Source organism: Antechinus flavipes, chromosome 4 (assembly GCF_016432865.1).
Source record: "Antechinus flavipes isolate AdamAnt ecotype Samford, QLD, Australia chromosome 4, AdamAnt_v2, whole genome shotgun sequence".
NCBI classification, from domain to species: domain Eukaryota; kingdom Metazoa; phylum Chordata; class Mammalia; order Dasyuromorphia; family Dasyuridae; genus Antechinus; species Antechinus flavipes.
In genome coordinates, this window is record NC_067401.1 from 78307324 (window position 1) to 78333667 (window position 26344).

Sequence of the window (26344 nt, forward strand, 5' to 3'; positions counted from 1 at the left end):
TAGCTCAGTATTCTGTACATAGTAATGTTTGTTGATGTTAAACTGTAATGGATGTTGCTTCATTAACTGCACCCAATCCTTGGAAAACTTGGCTATACAAATATTTTGATTATTGTCAAATATATTTCGCTTTAAACATACCCTGTTATGTAGAAATGTAGATTTATTCGAATTGTTCCTCATAGAATTTTTAAAAATAGTATTTCTCTCCCCCCACTTTCCAATTCTCAATGCATTTAATGTTATTTGTCTTGCACACAATTTTTTTTTTTCAAATGACTATCAGTAGGCATGTTTTTGAATTGCTTTTCTAATAGAGCCAATAGATTTTGTGCTGTTAAGTATTCTTATCTGTTCTCTTGAGATGGGGAACAGAGCAGGCCCATGAGAGCTACACAGAATCTCTTAGTTAAAAGTTACCTTGGAAACTATGTGGTGAGCAGAATCCCTGACAAGTAATTGGTCATCCATTTTTGAAACAATTGGCTGAGGTCTTTGACTGTTGAAAAGATGGAAACTAGTTATGAATCTGTAATCATGGATCCAAATGTACCAGACTTTGACCTATTTAAAAATATAGCAAACATAGAAAGTTTAATTCTTAGAAATGTACTATAGAGAATTTTTTTCTAACTCTATGTTTGTTTTAGTGTAGTCTTTTTTTTGTTTTTGTTTCTATAGGAATGAGCAGCCAAGAACAAAGTATTGGGGAATATAAAGATAATTTATATTTGACTTTGAAAAATGTAGATAGCTTTATATTTAATTTCCATTTTATTTTAAGACTATTGGTGGCCTAAAATCCAATTAGAGAATATATGGAATAGCAGGTTTCAAATGCTATAGGTAATTATATTCAACTTGTGTATGTGTGTACATCCCATATGAATTGCTACCATGTTAGATACTTGTAAAGATGTGAGAGTTGACTTTGCTATCATAATAGTTGAATAAGCATAATAAGATCAAGCCTACTTTTTAGGTTTGGTCTTTAAGAACTTTAATTTGAAGTAAAGATATTATTCAAGTATATTCATGTAATAGAAGAATTTGACCAGTTTTGAAGTTCAGATTTCTCCCTTCTTATGAGTTTGAGTTAGTATCTGAACATTTATAGAAATTGGTTGGGGCAGCTAGATGGTACAGTGGGTATAGCATTGGCCCTGGATTCAGGAGGACCTGAGTTCTTATCCTGCTTCAGATTAGCTCAGATAGCTTTGTGACCCTGATCAAGTCACTTAACTCCAATTTCCTCACCAAAAGAAAGGAAAAGACAAACACATAGAGAAATTGGTTTTGACCATATTCAATGCAGGTCAACAAATAGTCTAAACTTGAAGCATTTCTAACATGGTAAGATCTGGCAGTGTTTTTGCTTTTTTAAAAATCCAGGGCCACCTGTATTTCACAATAAAGTAACTGGGTAGAACTTTAGTGAAGGGTCTTATTAATAGCGCTATTTGTGTGCAAAAACATATATATACAGAAATCATTCTCCATGTTATGCTTATTTACAATATTAATAAATAGCATTTCTTTATCTGGTCTTTTTTGCATGTATTATATATCAAATAGATACAATACATGTAATAGTATATTCACAAAGTATCATGTTAACAAATGCAAAAGAACAAAATGAATATGCAAGTACTGGGGAAAAGTCAGTTGGGGCTTATTATAGAAAATAAAAAGTATAGGAAGTGAGGTTTTTACTCAGATTTTTAAGGATGGGTTCATGCAGTCTAGATAAAAAAGGCATATTCAGAAATGGTGGGAACTATTTAAGTGAAATATAGAAACACATGAACTTGGGAAAAGCAAAGGGCCTTAGTATGTTGCACAAATAACCTGATTTTCTTGTTTTAACAGATAAGGAAACTAAGAATCAGAAGGAAAGTGACTTTTTTCACTTTTAAGTCTCAGCTAAAAAACCACTCTCTTCAAGAACACTTTCTTAGTCTTTCTTTTAATGCTAGCGCCTTCCCTCTGAGATCTGTCCCAAGTTATTCTGTATCTATCTTGTACATATGTTTGTATGTAGGGTCTCATTAGATTATGAACTCCTTGAGGGTAGGAATTTTTTCTTGCTTTTCTTTGTCTACTCAGTGCTTTGCATGGTATTCAGCCACAGATAATGAGTATAATTCTGCATTTTTTTCTAGTATTTTCCATGCCAGTGTTAACAACACTTAGGTTAAAGAAATATATATTTCTCTTTTCAATAACAAAACAGTCTTATTCTAATCTGGGAAAAATGGAAACAACATATAATGAGCTTGACTAGATGTGAGTTATTTGGAGATCTTACAAAGGTGAGTCACAAAATTCTTAAACAGGAGGAAAGAATATAAAGAGAAATTTGTTTTCCTATTATTTAGAGGGTGAGATTAAGGGCAGAGTGAGAGCATCCTAGGTGCTATTGTAAACTGGATATGAGGTAATGTCACCACCTGGAATAAATGCAGTCAAGAAATAAGATGTTATCATTACCTGGACTAAGATGGTGTGGTTGTAGACATGTTAGAAGCCGCCCTCTCTGGAATGCTTCGTGAAAGAAATAGGAGATGATGGATTGAATAAGGATACAAAGAAGAGAAATTGATTGAAGTTGACTTCATATTGTTAGCTTGGTGTAGCTCTACATTTATTCCTTAGTTTTCAGACATCCAAATTATTATAATTTTTTTTTTTTGCTATAAAAAGTATTCTATTACTTTTCATTTTGATTTGTGTAGAAACAAAGAAATTTCATTGGTATATGATTCATTGTTTATAGACATAGAATTACTCTGTATCTGAGAAAATAGTGCAAGTAACATAAATTTATGTCATATTATCCAGTGAAGTACAAGGAATATATTAGAAATTCTTCATATTATCCAATAAAATGCAAAGAACACATAAGCTTATGTCATATTATCCAATGAATTCTCAGTTGCACCATCAAACATCTTGGGGTCTTTTTGCTGAGGCAATTAGGATTAAGTGACTTGCCCAGGGTCACACTGCTATGAAGTGTTAAGTGTCTGAGATCAGATTTGAACTCAGGTCCTCCTGACTTCAGGGCTAGTGTTCTATCCACTGCACCACCTAGCTGCCCCTATTGAACAGCTTTTCAAGGGGAGTCCCTGTTTCCTCTCTTCTGTTTTTTTTTCCCTTTCCTCCAATCCCTACCCCTCCTAAGTAATTCTAGATAGGACAATAATCCATGGGATTTGTTCAGACCATGGTGTTTACAATTTGACTACCTCTGCCTTATTTAGAAGATTCTTTCAGAAATTAAGAGTGATTCAAAGAAAGCTACCATAGTTTTAAAAATGAGTTTAGAAATTTTAAAAAGTCTTTTTTAAATGATTTATTTATTCAGCTTTGTTAAAAAGAAAGATGGAAAGCAAATGAGTCAGAGAGATTACTTACATGAGAATGAAGGTATTTCTACATTTAGAGGCTACTTAGAGAAGAAAAAAAAGAACAAGATTTAGTAGTCAATCAAAGATTGGACTAATGAATAAACTGGAAGCTTATAGACTCATCACCTCTTGCTCCCTCTCTAAGCTCCCAGCATATCTAAAACTTATGCTTCCTTTGAGGAAGTTACCTCCTTTTAATGCTTGAAGAGATATAGGCTCTAAAATATAACACCTTCTAGACATGCTGCCTCTTAGTCGTGTCTTTGAGGGTGGCCCAGGCTACAACTCCTTCAGGAGGAATTGAGGTTCAATTCCTGCAGACTGAGAGGGATTGGGGGGAGGGGATGTCCAAGAATGAAGCATTTCTGATCTCCTGGCCAAGCTTCCTGAATATAACCATTTCTTACTGCTTTGCTATTCTTCAAAAATTTCCTAACATTTTCTTGCTTGCCTTAGGTGGGCTTCCTGAGAATTCACCTGCCTCAGCTTCCACATGCTTGCCTGCATATCACCATAGCTCATGCCTTCTGTGCTTTGACTTACCCAAACCCAAAAGACACAGCAGCACCACTTGTCACAAGGCTCTCCCTAGCCACTGATATTCTACCTGGACTCATTTCCCAGTAGGTAGCATTCTCTCATCCCTTATTCCAATGAGACCAAAGATATGACTGAAAAAGAACAATTATTTTTGCATGCATGTGTGTGTGCGTACACACACCCCAACTCCAGCTGTCCATTCTCAAACTGCTCACTTCATTGCTGTCCCACCTCCAATGTCCTGCCCTAAATTTACCTGCTCCTTACTACTGTCCCTTCCATTATGAAAAGTTTCCTTTCATTTTAAAATTCGTTCTCTCTTTGTCCTTCCATTTTCTGGCACTTACTGAGACAGACTCTCTTAGGAAGACATTGCATCCCTGGCTGTCCTTTCTAGTAGTGGTTGTATTTTATTTTCTACCCTGTCAATTCAGGGATTCCAATGGGGGAGTAAAAAGACTCCTTACTCTTTATTGCTATTTCCAGATTTTCTTTGTGTCACACAGCAACTTATGTTCCTTAGAGGTTCAAACTATCCGAATTTGTCATAATACAGATCCTGAAGGCTGATGGTTTTTATCTTCTGGTATTCCAAGACATTCCTTTTTTGTTAATGAGTTTAGTGACGACTTTAGTCTCCCTTTCTACCCACAGTTCCTGCCTTCTTCTTAGGGGATTTCCATAAACATGCTATGTTCCTTTAAATACCAAAACATCCAATTTTTTTTAGTCTACAAAACTCCTTTGTACTTTGTCCATTCCATCTCAGCCACACAAAGGAATGGCTATAATTTGGAGCACTGCCGTCACCCAAAGGAGATCCATATGCGAGAATTCCCAAATTCCTTAATATGCTCATCTTAAGTCCATCTTTCTCTGTCTTACTGTGGTCAGCCCTGTTCTTCATCTTTCCTGAGTACTACCTCAGACCATCCCCTAAGGACCTCATCTTCATGGAGAATAGTCAAACCACTAACAACATCCTCCACTGCCTCCTCTTTCACACCATTTTTTGATGAAGAAGTGACCTTTTGCCAAGGCTAGTGCCTCAACATAAATCCTTAGTTCTGTTCTCTCTCATCTTCTCCAAGAGATTGCCCCCATTGTCTCTGATTGGGAATCTCTCACTAACTACTGGTTTCTTCCCCTATTGCCTGCAAATATATTCACTTCTCCCTGAACTAGAGCTTATCTCCTTGCTAGCCATCCTCTGTCTCTTCTCTTTTTCAGCAAAATGCTTTGGGGGGAAAAAGTCTATACTTAATAACTCCATTTCCTCTCTCTTTTAAAACCTTTGGGGTCAGGCTTTGGATCTTGTCATTCAATTATTCTATCCAAAGTAACTAATGATCTCTCTTCTTCTCCCCTCCCCCAGGCAATTGGGATTAAGAGTGACTTGCCCAGGATCATACAGATAGGAAGTGTTGAGTGTCTGGGGTCAGATTTGAACTCAGGTCCTCTTGACTTGGGGACTGCTGCTCTGTCCACTCCACCACCTGGCTGCCCTTCAATGATCTCTTAATACTAAATCTTAAAATCTTTTCACAGTCCATTCTATTTTCAACTGTACAGCATTTGGCAGTCTTGACCACCATCTCACCCTGGATACTCCGACATCTCTTGGATTTTCAAGATACTACTCTAGGGATTTCTTGTTTGTCTGACAGTCCCTTCTCATTTTCCTTTGCTGCATCCCCATATAATTAACTATTAGTCACACTAACTGAGAGTGTCCTCCAAGACTTTGGGCCCTTTCTCTGTATATATGTTGTCTCTCAGTGATCTCATCAGTTCCCACAAGTTCAATTATTTTTCTGCAAATAATTCCCATACCTGTTTCCAGCCCTAGACTCCTGTGCCCCAGTCCTTCATCACCAGCTGTCTATTGGACTGTTAGAGCTATATGTCCAGTAAGCATCTCCACCTCAGCATTTTAAAAAAAACAGCTTATTATCTTTCTCCCCAAATTGTCTCCTTGTTCCAGATGTCTGTATTTCTGACAATAGCAACAGGATTCTTCTTACCCAAGTTTATAGTGTCCATGTTATTTTTAGCTTTTCATTCACTCTTGCCACATATCCAGATCTTATTAATCTAACCTCTTATATTTCCTGCATATATTTACAACATCAAGCTATCATCATCTTTCCCTGGATTCTTGCAACAGCTTTCTTATTAATCTCCTTGTTTCTTGTTCTCTCCACTACATTCCACACAGTTGCCAAAACAGTTTTTCCTAAGGTATAGGTATGACTATGTCACCTTTTCCCCATTTGCTAATGTAGGACAAAACAGTGAGATGGTTTGTTTTGGATTTTTAAAGAGGAAGATCTGAGTATGTTTATAGGTAGAATGAAAGAATTCTGTAGCTGGGGGAGAGAGAAGAAGATTCAACAGGAGGAGATTTAAAAGCAATCAAAGATAGTAGCGATGTTTGGTAAATTTGAGAATTACAACTTCTCTGGTAAGTCTCATGATTGACAAAACCATTGAGAAAACTGGAAAGCAGTCTGGCAGAAATTAATAAGTTCCAAATGGATGACAGAAATAAGGAACAAGATCTCTTTCACTACAATGGGTAGAGGAAGACCTCTTGACCAAACGAGATAGAAGTAATTGGAAAAGAAAAATGGACAATTTTACTTACAAATTTTTTCACAAATATAATACAGTTAGAAGAGAAACATAATATATATCCTTTCTTGATCTGGTAATTTGTTGTTATGTATTTTGAATTTTCCCTGATGTTCTTCTGGGCACATGACAACGTTCTCTTTTGTTTCATTTTGTTTTGTATTCCTTTTCTATTCTTTTTTTTTTTTTAATTCTGTTATTTTAAGAATAAAATCAATTTTAAAAAAGGAAGAGAAACAGTGAACTGGGAAAGTTTTCTTGCAACAAATTTTTCTGACAGAGGTCTTTTGTGGAAAATGAAAATAGCTTAGCTGGCTCTTATATATATAAGGAATTGATAAAATACATAAGAGCAAGAGTTATCTATATTAGATCAGTAAAGATATATAAATAGGCAGTTCTAAAGATAAAAATAATTTCTTGAAAAAGTTGTTCCAAATCACTAATAATAGAAGTGAAAATGAAAACAAATCTGATTTTTCATCTCAAACTCATCTGATTGACAAAGATGACAAAAATAGAAAATGACAACTTTTGGAGGATAGACATTGTTAGTGAAGTTGTGAATTGGTTCAGTCATTTTTTTTTTCTGGTTCAGTCATTGAAAGCAAATTGGAACTATACCCAAAAAGTTACTAAACTGTGAATACTTTAGTAATAAATTAACACTAGATCAGTGCTCCAAAAAGATCAAAGAAAGAGGATTATATATATATATATATATATATATATATATATATATATATATATATATATGTATGTATGTATGTAAGTATGTATTTGTAGCAGCTGTTTTTGTGGTAAAAGAAAAAAACAAATTGGAATCTAAGAATATATAAGATTAATGTCTGAACACATGTTATAGGAATGTAACAGTGTTATGTGCCATTGGAAATAACAAAAGGAAGTTTCCTATAAATGTAGGAGTTTATAAAGTAGTGCGCAGTACGGTGAGCAGAAGCAGAAAAATAATTTGTACAGTGACTACACCATTGTAATGGAAAAGAACTATGATCAATGAAGCAACCGCTCATGACTCAAGAATACTGCTTCTCATGTCTTGATTGAGTTTCTATGTTCTAACGATGCGGGATAGTATATATATTTTCAGACAGAACTGTCAACCAAACATTTTTAAGATATGCAAAGGACAGCTAAAGAAGGGGGACACAAACCAGACAGTATTGTAGGAATCAGACAGATAGGAGAACCTAGAAGTTAATTTTATTTATACTTTTGAAAAACAGGATGTACATAGAGGACCGCGCAGTATTATATACACTCATTTCCTGTTCTTTGTGGAAGGAAATGTTCCTATTAGTTGATGTTTAACAAGTCCATAATAACAAAAAGAGGATTGTTTGTTTTTGAGTAGAAAGAGGGGATAGGATCTAGGGGACAAGTAAAGAGGTTGGTTTTGTTAAGAGGAAAAGCTACCTCTGCATCAGAGGCTGAAGGAAAGGAGAAAAGACTGGAAGATGTTTGCAAGATTCAGATGTGGAAAGATGGAATTCTAGGGAAATTGAAGAGGGGATCCCCAAACTTGGAAAATCCTGGAAGGAGAAAATCTTCAATTCTGCCTCAATAAGAGACTTTACCCCATGTCTTTTTTATCTTCTTAAATGAATTTATTTCTACTGCTTGAGGGGGGAATGATGCGGTTGTGGTCCCTTTAAGATTCCTTTCTTTCTGATTCCCAACCTCTCCTAGTTAATTAATGTAATTACCTTTTGATTTACAAATTCTGGTTCCTTTGGATTCCAAAGGAAGATTCAGACTTGTCCCACCCCTACTCTGAACTGAGCCAACTTTAGGGCTACACCCACAGGCCCCTTTAGCTAAATCTCCCATTATAAAAGGAGCCAAGCTGGGACCCCCTCTTTGCAGAGGTCCCAAACATGCCAACCTTATCCTGGCATGTCAGGACTTTCTGTCCACTGGAACTCTGTGTCCAATACCCTTCTTATCTTTACCTCCACCTATTTCCTTAACTATACTTTAACCTTACTTCCAAACCCCATAATAAACTTCTTCTATCAATCTAGCTTTTCGGGCCAGTAAATGCTTTTATTGGGGACTCGCGCTGCTACTAGACCTCATTTAACTCCATACCCTTGCGCCAAATCCAGGGGAGTTGCAGGGGAGCTCTGTTTGATTCCCTGTGTACCCCAAACCTGCCACTAGACCTCAAACCCTAATGACATTTAGGTACCCCATATCTAGACCTCATCATTAGAACTTGGGATCAGAAGACCTAAGCTTTTGTCCTTTCTGAATGACTACAGGCATACTATTTATTCTCTGACTATCGATTTCCTCATGTATAAATTGGAGTTGATGATAATTACTTATAGATTTGTTGTGGGGATCTAATGGGATGAAAGAATTGTTAAAAGTCCTCTGTAAATATAAGAGTACTAACAATAATATGCCTAACAATTATAACAATAATGATTAAGAGAAGTGATAAATAAGATCTTATGATTAATATAAAATTTCATTTTAACATTTTTCTTGATTTTTTTTTTTTTAATCTAGTATACATTTTCAAACATACAAAAAAAGAAGGGGGGAAGAAAATTTCCACAAAAATCACCAAGACATCCATCAGATGCAACATTATATATAATGTCTGACATACAATCTTTACCTAGTTTCCCATCTATACAAAGAAGGAGATATATTCTCATTATGTCTTCCTTGGATCCAAGATTTGTCATTTTAGCTTCTGTGTATTTTCTATGGTTGTAAGATTTAGCATAGTCTTTGTTCATAATATTTACAGTTAGAAGACACCAATAAAGTGAGAAAAGCACTAAACTTGGCGATCAGAAGACCAGCATTTTGAGTCCTGCTACCAGGTCCTGGAGCAAGAAATTTTCCTCAGTGTCTTATGTAACATGAGAGAGTTGGATCAGATGAACTCTGAGGTCCCTTTCAGTTCTAAATTTATGATTTTATGATTAGAACCTGTGTGTATCATCATGTCGCCACATGTATAAAAAAGCTAATCCCTTTTACAAAAATTTTATCTGTGCCACAGGCCATAATTCTATTGGACACATTGAGGTTATTACAGTAGAAATTTTAAGTTCCTTGAGGATAAGGATTGCTTCATTTTTGTCCCTAAGTCTAGCACCTAGTAGAGACTTAAATGGTTGGTAAGTCAAACTGAAATATGAAAACTAATTTCACCTCAGCAATTACTTACAAACAAACCAGAAGTATATGAAAAGAATATATGGCAGATGATTTGCTTACATATATTGGTAAAGAGCCAGACTAGTAAACTTGTGTAAGTAGTAAAAGGGAGACTAGAAAAATACAAGAGATTTTTTTGGCCAGTATTGAATTTGAATTAATAACATTTGTTTTTGCTTTGTTCCCTCTCCATCCTATAGGTTTGCAAGCGAATGGACTTAGTCTGCCAGAGAATGTTGAATCAGGGATTTCTGAAAGTTGAAAGATATCACAACCTGTGTCAAAAACAAGTTAAAGCACAACTTCCAAGGTATGTAGAGAATAGAACAAAGATTTTGGTTTTTTTGGTTTTTTAGGCCTTTGCAAAGGTCTAGATGTTTAAAGAGTGCTATCCAAAAGTTTTACACTAGCAATTTCTGGTATTGCTTGACATTATTCTTTTTTTAATTAAATTTAATATTTTTTCAATTGACAATTTTTTTCCTCCTTCCCACTTTAAGTAGGAAAAAAAAATCCACATACCAAATATCCTTAGTCAAGCAAAAATAATACCCATGTTGTACATGTCCAAAAAATATCTATCTCAGATTGCACCCTAAATTCATTACCTATTTTTCTTTCAGTAGGTGCTGAGTAAAGTAAATCATCATGCGTCTTAGAGAAACATGATCATTCATTGTGTTGATCAGAGTTCTTAAGTAGCCTTCTTTTTCAGTAGATTTTTAACAGATAATCATAGTTCAGCATGATTAAGGACAAGCTTTAGTTATTTAGCTTTATCTTTTATACCTAAGATATTAGCTGTGATATATTATAAGTCAGGATCTTTGATCCTTGGTCATTAAGAATTTATTAAATAGTAAAAAGGCAACTAAAAGTTGTATATATTTTTCCATATATATATACAGTATTTTAGTCCTCATAGGCTAGGTAAAACCCTTTTACCTTTCTATTTTAAATACCTTGTAAATTATACAAATACGACTTTCTTATTTAAGAGCTGTTTATCCATTTTTGGATTGTTCATGTCTTTTTTTTTTCCTTTATGTTGTTTGTCGTTTAATTGTTAACAACTCTTCAGATTAGGGGAAGATCAAATAAATTTGTTTTTTCATAGATATCTTATGGATTTCAGTTACTTGAATACATTATGAGAGGTTGTTAAAGCTAATGAGGCAGAAAAACAAAAATTAGATTCAAATGTATTGGTTTCTAATAGCCAGTATGAATGGTAATAAGAACAGCTTGCTCTACCATTGTTAAGTTTAAAAGAAGAGAGAAGGGACCAGTGGAAAAAAACAATAGAAAATAACAAGAGAGAGTTTAAATGGAAACCAAAAGAAATAAGCAAAAACAACAAAAAAATCATACCCTCTCTTTCAGGAACTGATATAATTCCACATTTCAAAGGAAAGATCAAGAGATTACAGACAACATAGTACCTTGATATCTCTTTTTTCCTTTTTTTTTTTTGTATAACTTTTTAAAATTCAATGATATTTATTTCAATTACATGTAAAGATAGCTTTCAACATTCAATTTTGTAAAATTTTGAGTTCTAGATTTTTTCTCCCTTTCCTTTTTCCTCCCCAACATAACAGACAAATCTGATAATAGGTTATATATGTACAGTCATTTTAAACATATTTCCATATTAGTCATGTTGTGCAAAGAAAATCAGAACAAAAAGGAAAAACCACAAGAAAAAAAAAAGTGAAAATAGTATGCTTCAATCCACATTCAAGCTCCATAGCTCTTTTCTCTGGATGCTTATGATATTTTCCCACCCAAGTCTATTGGAATTGTCTTGGACCAGTATATTGTTGAGAAGAGCCAGGTCTATATCATAATTGATCATCTTATAATCTTGTTACTATGTAGAATGGTCTCCTGATTCTGTTCTCTTCATAGAGCATCAGTTCCTGTCTTTCCAAGCTTTTCTGAAACCAGGCTCATCATTTTTTATAGAACAATATTCCTCAGTTGATGGGCTCATCATTTTCCAGTTCCTTGCCACCACAGAAAGAGCAGCTTCAAACATTTTTGAACATGTGGGTCCTTTTTCCTCCTGGAGTCCCTTTCTACTACAGCAGTGACCATTGATTCTTGAAAGTGGAATGAAAGGAAAATTCTAGGAAGGACAAAAAAAATTTATTGAATAATAAAATACAAATATTGATAAGATAAAGAAATTATAAGATGAAATGTTACGGGATAAAATTTCTACAGTGATATAGACTGAAACATCAGTAAAAGCATTGCAGGTAATGTGAATGGAAGAAATACATTTAATAATAGGTTCTTTGATATAATTATACCCATCCATAATTATACCTTACAAGATTCATATGAAGGTAAAAAAGGGAGGGCATGTGTAAAGAGTATTTTGTAAAATCTTAAAGCGCTACACATAGATGATAAAAATTTACAAAGACTAATTCAATCAAAAGCATAGCAAGTAATAAAAGAATAATTATAAAATATACAAGGTAACCTGTAAGTAATAAGAATATGAATAGAAATAACAAAAAAGCAGACCAAATATATTTAGGCAAAAAATCAGTAGAAAACTAAAATAAAATAGAAGAAAAATCCAGAATGTAACAGATTAAGAATAGTTAATGGACAGTCCAAAATAAGACCTGAACGACAAAATAATAAGCTCAGACCTTAAATCACTATGAATTCCTTTTCAAGAAAAAGAATAAAACATGCTATTAAAAAACTAATTGGAGAAAACAAATCAGACAAGAATAGAAAAGATGCTATGATTAGTAACAATTCATAAGACTACAGTATGAAAAGGTCCAAAATATGAAATTCTTGGGAATATAATTGTTAAAACTTGGTATCATAAGGATAAAGAAAACTCAAGTATTGAGGGGAAAAAAAAGAAAATTACCTGTCAAAACCACTAATTGACATATCCTATATAAGTTTTAAAGGCATAAAAGTTTTTAGTTTATTTTTCTTGAAGATTTAAGCACGTGATCTTAAAGATAAAGGAATAACAATCAAAAATTCTCCTCAATTAGTTAATCAGCAAAAATCCAAAATAAAAAACTACTTATTAATATTTTCCCTAATAAAAAATCTATTTAGTGATATTAAAAATAACAGCATATGTTAATAAAGTTATTACCTATAGTTAAAATCTCTAGATATGATGCATATATAAGTCTTTGTAAGAGAAATAGAAATAATCTAAATTAGCAAAAAATAGAATTAAAACATCCATATTTATCAGTAAAATTTGTAATTGACAAACAATAATAGCTAACATTTATATATGATGCTTTAAGGTTTGCAAAGCACTTTACATCGTATCTCATTTGAGCCTAGGTCTTGGTTCTAAGTCTAGCACACTTTACACTTTATCACATAGCTATTTAGAAACAGCAAATAAAGAATTATACTTTTTTTAATGTGTATATGTGTGTATATATATATATATATAAAGAAAAGTCTTGGTGATCCCCGAAACAAAACCTTTAACCAAAAAAAGAAGTAAAGCATCAAAGAATTATAAAGCAACCAGAATATTCTAAATGATAGTTTTGTTAAAGTTAGTTAACTTTAATATTAAAAATAGTTACAGTTTTAAAAAAATCAAATTATAGTCCCCTTTGACATTGAGAAAAAAATAGATAAAAGGAAAAAATTCACCAAGACAAAATTAATTTTTACATTTCAGATATTAATTTCGAATGACCTGATTTATCTCTTAAAAGTTGTGTCATAGGCACAGCTAAGTGGTGATGTGGAATTCATCAGCCTCAGGAGGACCTGAGTTCAAATCCATTCTCAAACACCTGTTAGCTGTATGACTCTGGGCAAATCACTAAATACTGATTGCCTCCAAAAAAAATGTTGTGTCATAGATTAAAAAATAAACTCATTCATTTGGTAGTTATGTTAAACACCTTTAACATAAATATATAGATTAGATTTAAATCAATAGGTTGGACATACTTTGCAACTTCTGGAAACAGAAGATTTACTACCTCTTGGGGTAGCCCATATCAAACTTAAATATTCATCTTTGAGCTTCCACTTATTGTTCTTTTTTTTTCTGTCTAGTTAGCAGAAACTGTTTTTCACATAATAGCTTTTTATTTACTTGAAGATAGATATTGTATTCTTCCATAAATCTATTCTTCTTTGGGATAAACATCTCAATCAGTTCCTTAAACTGATCTCCTATGCCATGAACTTCAATCCTACAAACATCTTGATTGCCTTCCTCTGAGCATTGTCCAGCTTACCAGTGTTCTTTCTCTATTGTAAAAATATGATTTTTCTAATGAAAAGACTTACAAAGAAGTCTATCTGAATTTTTTTTAAGAAAACTGTTAACAGATACAAAAATGACAAAAAAGAAAACAGTCCAAAAGGAAAGTAGAAAAAGGCAGAAATAGTATAGGAAAAAATTGAAATGATACAGTTGAGCTCAACTTTCAAAAAAATTGATAACATTTATAAATCATTGATAAAAGTAATTTTTTAAAAGGAGAAAGAAAACATAGTCACCAAGATTAGAAGACAAACACAAAAGAGATTAATATTACAGGAAATATGAAGTACAGATATATTCTAATAAATTTCTTTGGATCTGTGATCTCTTTGATTTTGGCACAATTTTCACCAGCATTTATCAATGTCTATTCATGACTTCTAGTACTATATGATTCTTTTCTATATTTTTTCCTAAATATTCTACAAGAGTTTACAAGTTTGCTACCTGTTCTTTTGATATTTTGTAAATACAAATGAAGAATTTTACTTATTGGTAATTGCTTATTCTTCCTTTTTCAGTCCTGTCTCTCTGACATCCTTTACTGTATATAGCATTTATTAAGTATCTGCAGTGTATAATACTTTATACTAAGTACTAGAAATAGTGATTAAAAACACATCATTTTCTTCCCTTAAGGAGTCATGTTCTCCTGAGGAAAAAATATGCTTGCGAATAAATAAAATGAATACAGAGTACATTCAGCAAAATAGGGAGGAAAACTTAACTTCTGGGCAGAGGGAAGATCAGGAATGGCTGACTATAGAAAGCTGCAGTTAGAGCTTAGCCTTAAAGGAAGCTAGGGATTCTGATAATCAGAAGTGAGAAGATAGTATGTGACATACACAGGAAAAAACCTTTGCAAAGGCACAGATGTGTGTACAGGGAAGAGCAAACAAGCATATTTGGCTGAACACAGAATGTGTAATGGGAAACTATGAAATATGAGCCAGATTGTGGGAGACTCTAAGCACCAAACTTTAGATTCTATCCTAGAGAGAGAAGGGAACCACTGAAGCTTCTTGTTCAGAGTAGTAAGATGGTCAAGTCTTGCTTTAAAAATGCCACTTCAGCAGCTGTGTGGAGAATAGAACAGTTGGAGACTAGGGACAAGGATACCACTTAATGTACTTTAAAAGCTGTCCATTAGTTAGTGATATGAGGTTGGAGTTTGGAAGCAAGATATTTGGAAGCCATTACAGAAATGATAAATGGGTATATATTTGTCAATATTGCTAAGAGAAAACAAATAGTTCATGAAGAAAGAAGAGAACAAATCCCTAGGATCCAGGTGAGATATACTTACACATAGGGAATGGTACATAGACAATGCTTCAACCAAAGATACTGATAAAAGAGTGGTTTGACAGAAAGGAGCATGGATTTGCATAGTCCTGTGAGCTAGCCACTGCATGAAGCACTTTTACAGATATTATCTCTGTTAACCTTACAACAACCCTGTAAGATAAGTACTATTATTCCCATGTTACCTTTGAGAAAACTGAGGCAGGTGTTAAGTGACTTAACCAAGGTCATAAATATCTGAGGATGGGTTGGAACTTGAAATTTCTGTACTTTGGGTCAGTGTTCTTCCCCCTGTGCCACCTAGCTGTCTCAAACATAGAAAAAGGAACTTCTTGTCAAAAATGAGGACTAAGAAAAGTTGATTTTTATGCCTTTAAGCTGCTTCTCCCTTGCAATTCTTTATTGGTAATGAGTAGCAAATTAGTTAGAGCTGTTACATACATCTCCATTGTTCCTTGGGTGATTCTTAATTGTTAATTCTCTGAAATTGACATTGCATAACTCACAATCATAATCCTAATAAATTAGACAAATTAAACAAACTATATATTATAGACTATAAATGACCAAAACCACCACAGATAAATGAATTTAAGTAGACCCATCTCTGAGAAAGAAATAAGACGTTAGTAATAAAATTTTCAGGGACTGATCTCATCCATATGCTATTCCCTATTAATATACATTGCAAATTGTCCTTGCCCTCATTTTGTGAACAGTTCTTTTCGATATTTTCCATTATCTCCAAAGAAGAGCCATTCAATAAGCTGGAGTTCTTCTAGACATTAAAATTTCTTGAACATCATCAATCATGCCACATCTTTACCAATCATAAATTTTTTTAATGTTCTTTTTATCATTTTTTTGCATGAAAGTGTTTCTTGACACTGCACTGCAACCTACTTGTATTCTCCATTGCTCTTAGATTTGTGAGAATTTGCTGTTCGGTAATTTACAATAGTAAAGAAACTATAGGAATATAAAACACGAGCCCTGAAGTCAGGAGGACCTGAGTTCAAATGTAGCTCAGAAGGGGCATCTAGTTGGTGTAGTGGATAGAGCACCAGCTCTGAAGTCAGGAGGACCTGAGTTCAAATCTGGCCTCAGACACTTAACACTTCCTAGCTGTGTGATCCTGGGCATGTCACTTAACCCCAGCTGCCTCAGCAAAAACAAACAAACAAACAAAAAAACAAATAAATGAATAAATAAATGAGTAAATAAGTAAATTTAAAACAAACAAACAAATGTAGCTCAGATACCTAATACATCCTAGCTGGTGTGACCCTGGGCAAGACACTTAACCCCAGTTGCCTCAGCAAAAAATAAAACAAAACAAAAAGCTGAAAAATATTTTCTTTACTTTTCTATCTTTTTATTCGTTTCTGTCTTATTAAATACTAAAGTCTTAATATTTAGCAGTAAGATTTTACCATTTTTCTTGTATTTGATTATTTCTTTAATAGTTTATAGTTTTTTTTAAAAATTGTTTAAATGGGTTTTTGTATCATAGAATACTTTGGTGTTGTTGAAAGTACTGTAGTTTCCCAAATACAGTCTAGCCTGCTTTTGTCTTCCTGCTCAATTCTGGGCCCAGCTCATTATCAGTTTACTGTACCTGCAAAACATTAATATACTGATGGATTAATTCTGTAGGCTGCAAATCCTATGCATAGTCTGGGTGATAGACAATCCTCATTCATTTTGTTTTTAATCTGGGCATTGTTAGATCTGTCTCTTTTGAGTGATTGTAGATCTCATAGAACCTACTAGTAGGGCTAGTAACCCTGGAAGTAGTATGCTGGAGCTTCGTGAAATTAGCATAATTTCATGAAATATATCCCTAGGAGTGCCTTCAGGAATTTACCATCCATAGAGAGTCTTTTCATTTTGGGTTCTGTAAAGAATATCCTTGTTTCTTTGTTTTATCCTAGCTTGATATTGACAATTATATACTCATTGAACAAGATGATCTCTAAGATTGTGCCTATCAAGGAGTCTTCTATGAACTTAACATGTCCATGGTAGACAGTTTGTTGGAGAAAGCCCTTTAAGGTTGCTTTTTGCTCTGCTGAATAAAGATACTTTATGTTTAAACATTTTCTGTACTCCTCAGTCATTGGGTCTTTAAAGTTGCCTTCTCCTATAGAAAATCATCTTCATTGGTAAAATAGTACAATGTAAATGGAAAAAACCCTCAGAATTAGATGAGCTGATTTCAAGTCCCAGTTCTGCTACTTATTACTTATGTGACTTTGAGTAAGTCACTTAAAGTCTGTGGACCTCAGTTTCCTCTGCTGTAAAATGAGGGGGTTCGACTAAATGATCTCCAACATTCATTCTAACTCATATCTGTGATCTTATTATCTTATGTCCTGTCTCATATTTTCATTAAGGCTATCTCTGATATGTGCATAACTTATTCTCATAAAGATTTTACAGGGAAGAGAAAGTAGGCATATGAATTGGTAGTTACTGGTGTGTTCTTTATCACCCTTTTTTGTTCATAATAATATCATTCATGATTGTCTTCCCATTCATTTGCTACTTTCCCCCTTGAGAGCTAGCTTGAAAATCAGTGCCTCAGTATTTTCTAAATTGTCACTTCCATACCAATTTCTTTTGTGTATATTTGGTATGGTTGATTTACTTTTCCTGACTTCATCTTAAGTGCTATTTTCCCTTAATTGTTAAAACACCAGGCTCTGTGATAATTGAATGTAAACACAATTCCATGAGAAAAGGTTGTTATAAAAATAGTGGCATATGTCCTATTTTTAATATGTTTGTTGTCCTCTTTTTGGTTTGAACTATAAATGTACTCATGGTAATTTGGCCTACTTGAGTCTCACTCCATGCTTTTCATAGACTTTTTTCCCCCACTCTGCTTTTTGCCATTTTATGAAACAGTACTACTAATAATTTTTCATTCTTTTCTATAATGTTCTGACAATGAACTCTAAACTAGCACTACCCTGACCACAATATTTCTTTTCTTGATAGAAAAGGCAAATATATGCCTGCAAAAATTTTTTATATAATCTTTGGGCATTCTTGCTGTGGAGATTGTTTGCTTCATTCCCATTTCTGTATGAAATGGTGGTAAATAGAAATTTAAATCTTATCCTAGTCAGAGTCAGCATCTTAATTAAATGCATCATAATTGACTTATTAAAATTATATGTAGGACCTCTTCAAGGAGAATCTGAGCCATCCTTCCAATTAGATGTAACTTCTTTATCTCTTGGTTTTGTTTATTGTGAAAAGGGTTATATTAATGTAGTTCAGTTAATTTAGTAATCCATCAAGTTAATTGTTAGGCAAAGATCCTACATTTAGAGTACCAACAGTCATGTATATAGACAGGTGACACACCGTTCTGCCTTAGCATCTTCTACCCCCTCTTTACTGCTGTTCTCCACTCTTAAGAATTGAGCACCATTTATTTCTCTACTTTTTTTCATGGGCTGTCATGGCCAAAGAATTTACCTAGTTGCTAACATCTTAGTTGTGAATCTTTCTGTTCTTATAGCTAGGCTGGTATAGTGGAAGGAACACTGGGTTTGGAATCACAAGACCTGAGTTTGAATCCCAGATCAGCCATAGATTCACAAAATGAAGTTAGGCATGGTTGTTGCTAGAAACAAACCCAAAGCTTTTCTGGCTTGGTGCATATCCTAAAAGAACTTTCACTCTGATAGTATAACCTTTATGAAAGGATCGCTTAATTCTGTTACATACAAAGTACTTGGTCCAAAGTACCAGAGTTAATATTTTTTTCAAACATTTAAAGACTAAGTCTTTTCAATAAAAGATTATTTATAAACATAGAGGGATATAGAAGGCCACTACCTAATACCTCTTACAAAAGAAATAATTCCATTTTTTTTTCAGTCTGGAAAAAACAAAATTGAAAAAGAAATTTCAGAAAATTTCTATAAAAGATAACAGACTAATATATAAAAATTATACATCATATGTAAGAAGTATTTATACCAAATATGTAAAGCCATTTCAATTTTAGAAAACCTCATAAACTCATAGATAAAGAATTAGAAGGGCCTTAAGAAGTCATGTGATTCAATTCCCTCATTTTACAAATCAGAAAATTGGGACATGAATCTTTTAAGTGACATGCTTAAGACATGTTAGGTAATATGTGACTGACCTGAGATTCAAACCCAGGCCTTTTGATTTCAAATTCAGTGTTCTTTCCACTATACCATAATATGTATCACTGTACTATGTTAATAAGAAAACTCAGAAAAAATATTGTGATATGCATGGATATAAAAATAATTTTGAAAAAAATCAACCATTCCTTGATAATTTTAAAAGAATAGAATGACTCTTTCAACACAATAAAAAGGAATCTACTTGAAACAGAGGCAACATGGTTGATTGAACTGATTATTTCCACTAAAATCAGGCATAAAACAAGGGTGTCTTTGTCCAAATAGAAGTTACCTTATTGATTTGACATAGTGTTAGAAATGCTAGTGATAGACTAGTTTAACAAGATCACAGTATAAAGAAAAAATAGAGGGCTAAAATTATTAAACATTGACTAATAGGTTACTTAGAAAATCCACTATTCTCAGAAAAAAATTTCTCAAAGTTGAACCAGGAAAACAGTAAGAATGACAATATAGTCCACATTAATAAACAGATTAAATATTATATTCATAAAATTATTGGTTTATAATTATGTTCATTTTTAAAAAGATATTAATAGAATATTATTATGCAATACAAAATGACAAGGAATTCAGAAAAACTTAGAAGATTTGTATGCATGGTGACAGAGTAGAACCCAAGATAATATATATATACAGTAACCAGTGACTCCAACCATGTAAATGCAAAAATCACTAAAAACATGTCAAACTGAGCAACAGGGTGGGGAGGGGGAGGGAAGGACATCCAGGATTCTATCCAGTGGTCACAATCTTATTGTAAGCTGCTTTCATCTGTAGATGGTCAGTTTGCTGAAGACCCAGTTCGAGTATTGTGGGTGCTAAGTACTCAGGTTCAATTTCTGCTTGTGCTATTTATTACTCTTTGTGACATTACAAAAATCGCTTAACCTCTCTCATGAAAAATGGGAAAGATAGTGACATAGTGGATGGATATCTGGCCTTGAAGCCAGGAATTCTAAAACTATGATCTTGTAGACATGCTCTTGATCAACCTAGTGATGCACCTCTTTAAATTTAGCCAGGTTCCTTCTCAGATGGATGGGTCACATATATGCCGAGATAAGAGGTCCAAGTCTGTGGTTCTCTCAGTATCTGAGGTAGCTCTTGCTAACTGTCTGATGCAAAGAAAGCACCAGCCTGCAATGCTAGGAATTTGGGAGTTTCTTATAATTGGTGAAATCACCTGTCTAGAATGCTATCTTTATCTCTAGTCTAGATAAAAACTAAATTCCCTTCTAACTCCAAATCTCTGATCCTTTGATCACATTTCTGGCCAAGCTGGAATAAGCCTCTTTGAATTTAGCTAGGCTGACGTCCACGTGACCAACAGGAAGTCTGTACCAAGGTCATTTTCAAAACTAGATTTAGGCCTAGATTTTGAGAATTCAGGATCACTTCCATTCTAGTGTGAGGTATTAAAGGAAGACATTTGTGGAAGAAGTAATATAATTCTTTTTTTTTAGTTATAGGTATTTTTATTCTCTTCCAATTGACCAATTGGCATTTATTAAATATTTACTGAATTTCCAGTCTTCTTTGGTGCTCAGAATACAAAAATAAAAGTATAAATACCTCCTTCAAAGAATTTTGTAATCTAGCCAGAGAAAAAAGATGCAAGATGATTGGACTTAGAATTGTGGGGAGGCATTTGTTGCTTGGGGAATCAAGCCTTTTAGAGAAGTTATTCCTTAAAACAGCCTTGAGGTAAACCAGAGATTTCTAGAAGTATGCGGTGGGAATAGCTTTTTCAAAGACATGTAATTGTGATAAACTAGTTTATCTAAATCACAGAAGGGGGGGGGGGGAGGGAGAGAGAGAGGTGTTCACTAGAATGTAAGAATGGAAAGGTAGATTGGCACTTGTTATGAGGATATTTAAATAACAAAGTTTTTAATTGACCTGGGGATAATAGAGTCATTAGAATTCATTGAATAAGAGAATAATAGAGTGAAATTTTAGTTTTTAGGCGATAGGAAGGATAGGTTGGGGAGAGGAAAAGCCTGACCTAGAGACCAATTGGGAATCTATTTCAGTAGTCGAAGCAGAAGGTACTGGGGATCTAAACTTAAGTGATAGATATGTGGGTGCAGGGAAGAGAGCAGATGCAAGGGATAGAAACAAGATTGGCAACTGTGTGTGTGTGTGTGTGTGTGTGTGTGTGTGAGAAGTTAAGGATAAACAAAAGTAGAGTTAATAAAGAAGTTACTAAGGACAGTAACCAGGAAACCCACCCAGAAGAAGACAGGAGAAGATGAGGGGGAGATGAAGCTAACAAAAATGCCTTTCATCCAAATAGTTTTGCTAGGATAGATACCAAAGAATGTTTTTCCCAAATTCTTGCTTTTGTTTCCTCAAAGGGGTTCTACATGGGTAGAACATGTACCCTTCAGTAAGTATGACCTCTCCCACAAAAACCCTAAAGCCTTAGGAGGAAAGGTTTTTACCCAATTAGTACAGGTATTAACAAAACAAAGCAGTTTGAAGTCCCTGCAAGTAGCACATGCAGGCCCTTTTCAAAATTTACTTAACCTGGGAGTTATATGAGGGAATGCAAGAAGTCAGGGACAAACAATCAGCAGCATGGGCAGATCTGTAAGCCTGCTTCCCTTCAACTAGAGTGAATTTCCCATCATTTAACAACAGAAACCTCTCTAGGTCCACAAATAGCTGGTAGTTATCATTTTCTCTGCATACTTAATGGGGAATTGTTTGGGTGTCAAAAATTCTCTTTCCATATAGCTCCCCACGATCATGCAAAACATGAAAGACGCATTTGAAGACAGTATAGATCTTTGATAAATAAGTCAGGCATTTAAGATTAGGGTTCCAGAGACCCCAAGGACCTAGCCCTGCCTTCCATCAACATATAGTGTAAAAGATATAATAGTAGCAATCAGAAAGTCCTCCAGGGCTGGGCTGCAAATTAAAATATCTATATACTTGATTTGTGGTTTATATCTTCCACTGACCACTTGTTCTGATTACAGATATTTGCTATAAGAGGAAAAATCAGGGACATGATTTATTTAAGGCAGTTTTACTTCAGATAACTGTCCTAATTTTTAACCATTCCATCTTAAACCAGACTCAGGAATAATCAGGTGGGTTCTCATTCAAAAGAACACCACTGGGAAATTGAGTCAGAAGGATCCTATCTTCAGCTGAGACCAAGATCATCCTTCTAATTCATTCTCAAACTGAGTAGCTTGTGGCATATTCCTTTCAAATGGTGGAGCACTGGTTTGATGAGCTATCTAGACAGTCATACCTGAATTTAGAGCTTCAGATAAATATCAGCTACAGCCCCAAAAGATTTTATCTCCTACAGTAATTATCATTAATCAAAGCTTCAGATGAATCTAGCTCTCAAGGATCACAGTAAGAAATTCATCCTATGCCCATCAATTGGAGAATGGTTAGGTAAATTGTGGTATATGAATGTTATGGAATATTATTGTTCTGTAAGAAATGACCAAAATACAGAGAGGCTTGGAGAGACTTATATGAACTGATGCTAAGTGAAATGAGCAGAACCAGGAGATCATTACATACTTCAACAATAATACTGTATGAGAATGTATTCTGATGTAAGTGAATTTCTTTGATAAAGAGATCTAACTCACTTTCAATTGATCAATGATGGACAGAAGCAGCTACACCCAAAGAAAGAACACTGGGAAATGAATGTAAACTGTTTACATTTTTGTTTTTCTTCCTGGGTTATTTCTACATTCTGAATCCAATTCTTCCTGTGCAACAAAAGAACAATTCGGTTCTGCACACATATACTGTATCTGTACTGTGACATATTTAACATGTATAGGACTGCTTGCCATCTGGGGGAGGGGATGGAGGGAGGGAGGGGAAAAATTGGAACAGAAGTGAGTGCAAGGGATAATGTTGTAAAAAAAAATTACCCTGGCATGGGTTCTGTTAATAAAAAATTATTTAAAAAAAAAAAAAGAAATTCATCCTAGAAAGTTCACAGCTTATCGTTCATATTTAAGTATGTGGTTTTAGGTTCAACATTACACAAATCATTTTGCTTTTAGGATACCCAATACAGAGAAAAATTCTAAATTGTATATTGTCTATCCTGTTTCCACATAAAAGAAAATTTTCAGATTTAACATTATTACTCTTCATTCTAAAAAAAAAAAATTAAACTTATGGAAATAACCCTATCAAGTTATCAGATCAGATTAAAATTCTGCTCTAGGTTTTTTTTTTTTTTTTAATCATCACATTCCTTTAAGGAGACTATTCTGCACTTAAACATTAAATAATTTGCTGACAACAGATGGGATATCTTAGTAGAAATAAATTGCTTTCAGAAAACTCAGTTCCAACAAACTTCTTAGAACAACTATAGACTTGAAAAATAAAGCATTCCTTTATTAACACCATGTTCCTTTAAACAATAGAAGCAATTAATGTTTGAAGCTAAAGACAGGCCTCCACCTCATGGAGTGTCTCCTTTCCCATGGCAAATGGCAAATTCACTAGGGTTTTGTGCCCTTTTGTTCCCTATTTCTGGGAACACCAGAACCTCCTCTTACACCATCTCTTCTTGTCCCACTTCTGTCTCTCTCCTCCCAAGGCCTACTTGCTCAAACCTTCTCTGACATACTTTAAACACTCCTAAACCAATACTAGATGTTCCATTTAAACTATTAATTGCTTTTGCAAATCAATCTTTGTTGTCCGTTATCTTTAAATCACTTTTCTTTTAAACTTCAGATTTGCAAATAACTTTGAACCAAATTTCATAAAACTTATACACTGTAACAGAGCAGAATAATTTTTTAAGGCATAACTCAGTTTACAAATTACCCAATACTTCTAGAAAGCAACATACCATCTCAGTAGGGAGATACAAACACCACCTCTCCCCAAGTTAAGCTACTAACATTTTGTTTTAATAACTATATTTTTAACTTAAAATCCAATCAAATACAACTTTAAATTCCCAATAATATAAAATTGCTTTGCTATCATATTTCAAATAATGAATTTCATTAAATAGCATAGTTTCTTTCTCTCCCTCTGGCCCCACATGGCCATTATTCCCAATGGACTTTTCCTAAGCTCCAACTTTGGCCAGAGTTGGAACCTTCAGAAAAGTCAGATCCTTTTCTTTCTCTCTTTTTTTTTTCCTAAAGAAATCTAGTTCACAGAACAAACATGACAAAGACATTCTGCACAAAGACACACACAGACAAAAATCATGTGGAAGAGATTATCCTTTCCCTATTTTCCCACATACAACAGAAATACCTAATCTCACTTTTTTTTTCTTTTTGCTCTGAAGATTTGAGTTGGATTGTCCCCTTTTAGAGTATCCAATCTCTCCCCCTGGTCTTCAGCAAATGCACAGCCAACCCCCCAAGGTGGCTTGGCAGACCAGGGTCAGAAGGAGTTGCCCACCTTCATAGCCAACTATAGAAGACCCCTATCCTGTGCTGAAGGCAGAACTCCTTAATCTGGCTCCATCTCTTAATCTGGATCACTCAAGGCTTGATGATCCCAAGGCCCACAAGGATAATTCAAGGACACACATGCATGGCTCTCTCTCACTTAGGCTTCATCTTTGAAGACTTGTATGCCTTCTGTTTGTATCTGAGTGTCTTTATCTCTCCTAGGCCCATTCTTCACAGAGAGGGAGACTGAGAGTCTGATCTCAAGGTCGGTTGGAGAACCCAACCTGGCGCTTACCTTGAATCAGGGACCCAAGCCATCTCTCTGGGAATCCAGATCCCGGACAAGCCCCCATAAACTGTGTGGGACAGTTAATTTCCCAATTAACTAATCAGATACATCATCAGGTACAAAGAGAAAGCACTTATTTAATCCCTGCAGGGAGAGGCCTAGATACATGTGGGAGCCATCCCAACTCCCACCATATGCTCCTGGAATCTGGCCAGCTTCCAGCTTGTCCAAGGGTTTAAAACCAAAATCCTTCTCATTGGATAGACTAAAAAGACGTAATCATCCTTAACCAATGGTCACCAATGCTGGTTGCCTTCCACAGGTCATGCCACTTTCTGCAACTTCCTGTATCCCCGTTTCAAAGTTTATTCCTCCAGAGATCAGATGACCTCCTGAAGGTCCTTCTGGAAACAGTGATCATGTCACAGAACTGAGAAATAATTCGTCCAGTCAGTCCCATTCATTTGGATATAGTGAAACACTTTTTAGTAGGGACCTTAATAGTCAAGTATAAGCATTCTAGTGAGGAAACTCCCTCTACTAAAAGAGATCTGCAATTGTTCTTTAGCTTATAGTTTGTGTAATGGTTGGGCCAGTGAGATACTTGGTAGTTTGTCCAGTGGCACACAGCCATATATGTGTTAGGATTTGAATTTAGTCTTCTTGATTCTGAGGCTATCTCTCTGATAGGCCACTCTGCTTATCCACACTAACCATTTGTTTACAGTAATATATTAGCTATTACCTAATCATAAGTTGAACCAATATTCGTGTTTTGTTTTGTTTTTGTTTTTTGCTTAAACCCAATAGTAATTTATTTTTCCAATTATATGTAAAGATAGTTTTCAACATTCACTTTTGTGAATTGTTAGTTTTAAAGTAATAAGATTTTGAATTACAAATTTTTTCTTCTTCCCTTCCTTACTTCCCCCTTCCCAAGAAAAGCAATCCAATATAGATTATATATGTGCAGTAATTTTAAATATATTTCTACATTTGTCATGTTGTGAAAGAAAAATCAGAATAGAAGGGAAAAAAACATGAGACAGAAA

The 26344-nt window shown here is 34.3% G+C and overlaps 1 protein-coding gene across 2 annotated transcripts in view; it reads left to right on the forward strand.

The window, feature by feature from the left end:
* The window catches only part of FBXO28 (F-box protein 28), a 60469-nt gene that overhangs the window by 4366 nt on the left and 29759 nt on the right, over positions 1-26344 (forward strand). For both annotated transcript variants that reach the window (XM_051993383.1, XM_051993382.1), the window contains exon 2: positions 9986-10095. In XM_051993383.1, the coding sequence (XP_051849343.1) occupies positions 9986-10095 (110 nt within the window). The remainder of the gene's footprint in view (positions 1-9985; positions 10096-26344) is intronic.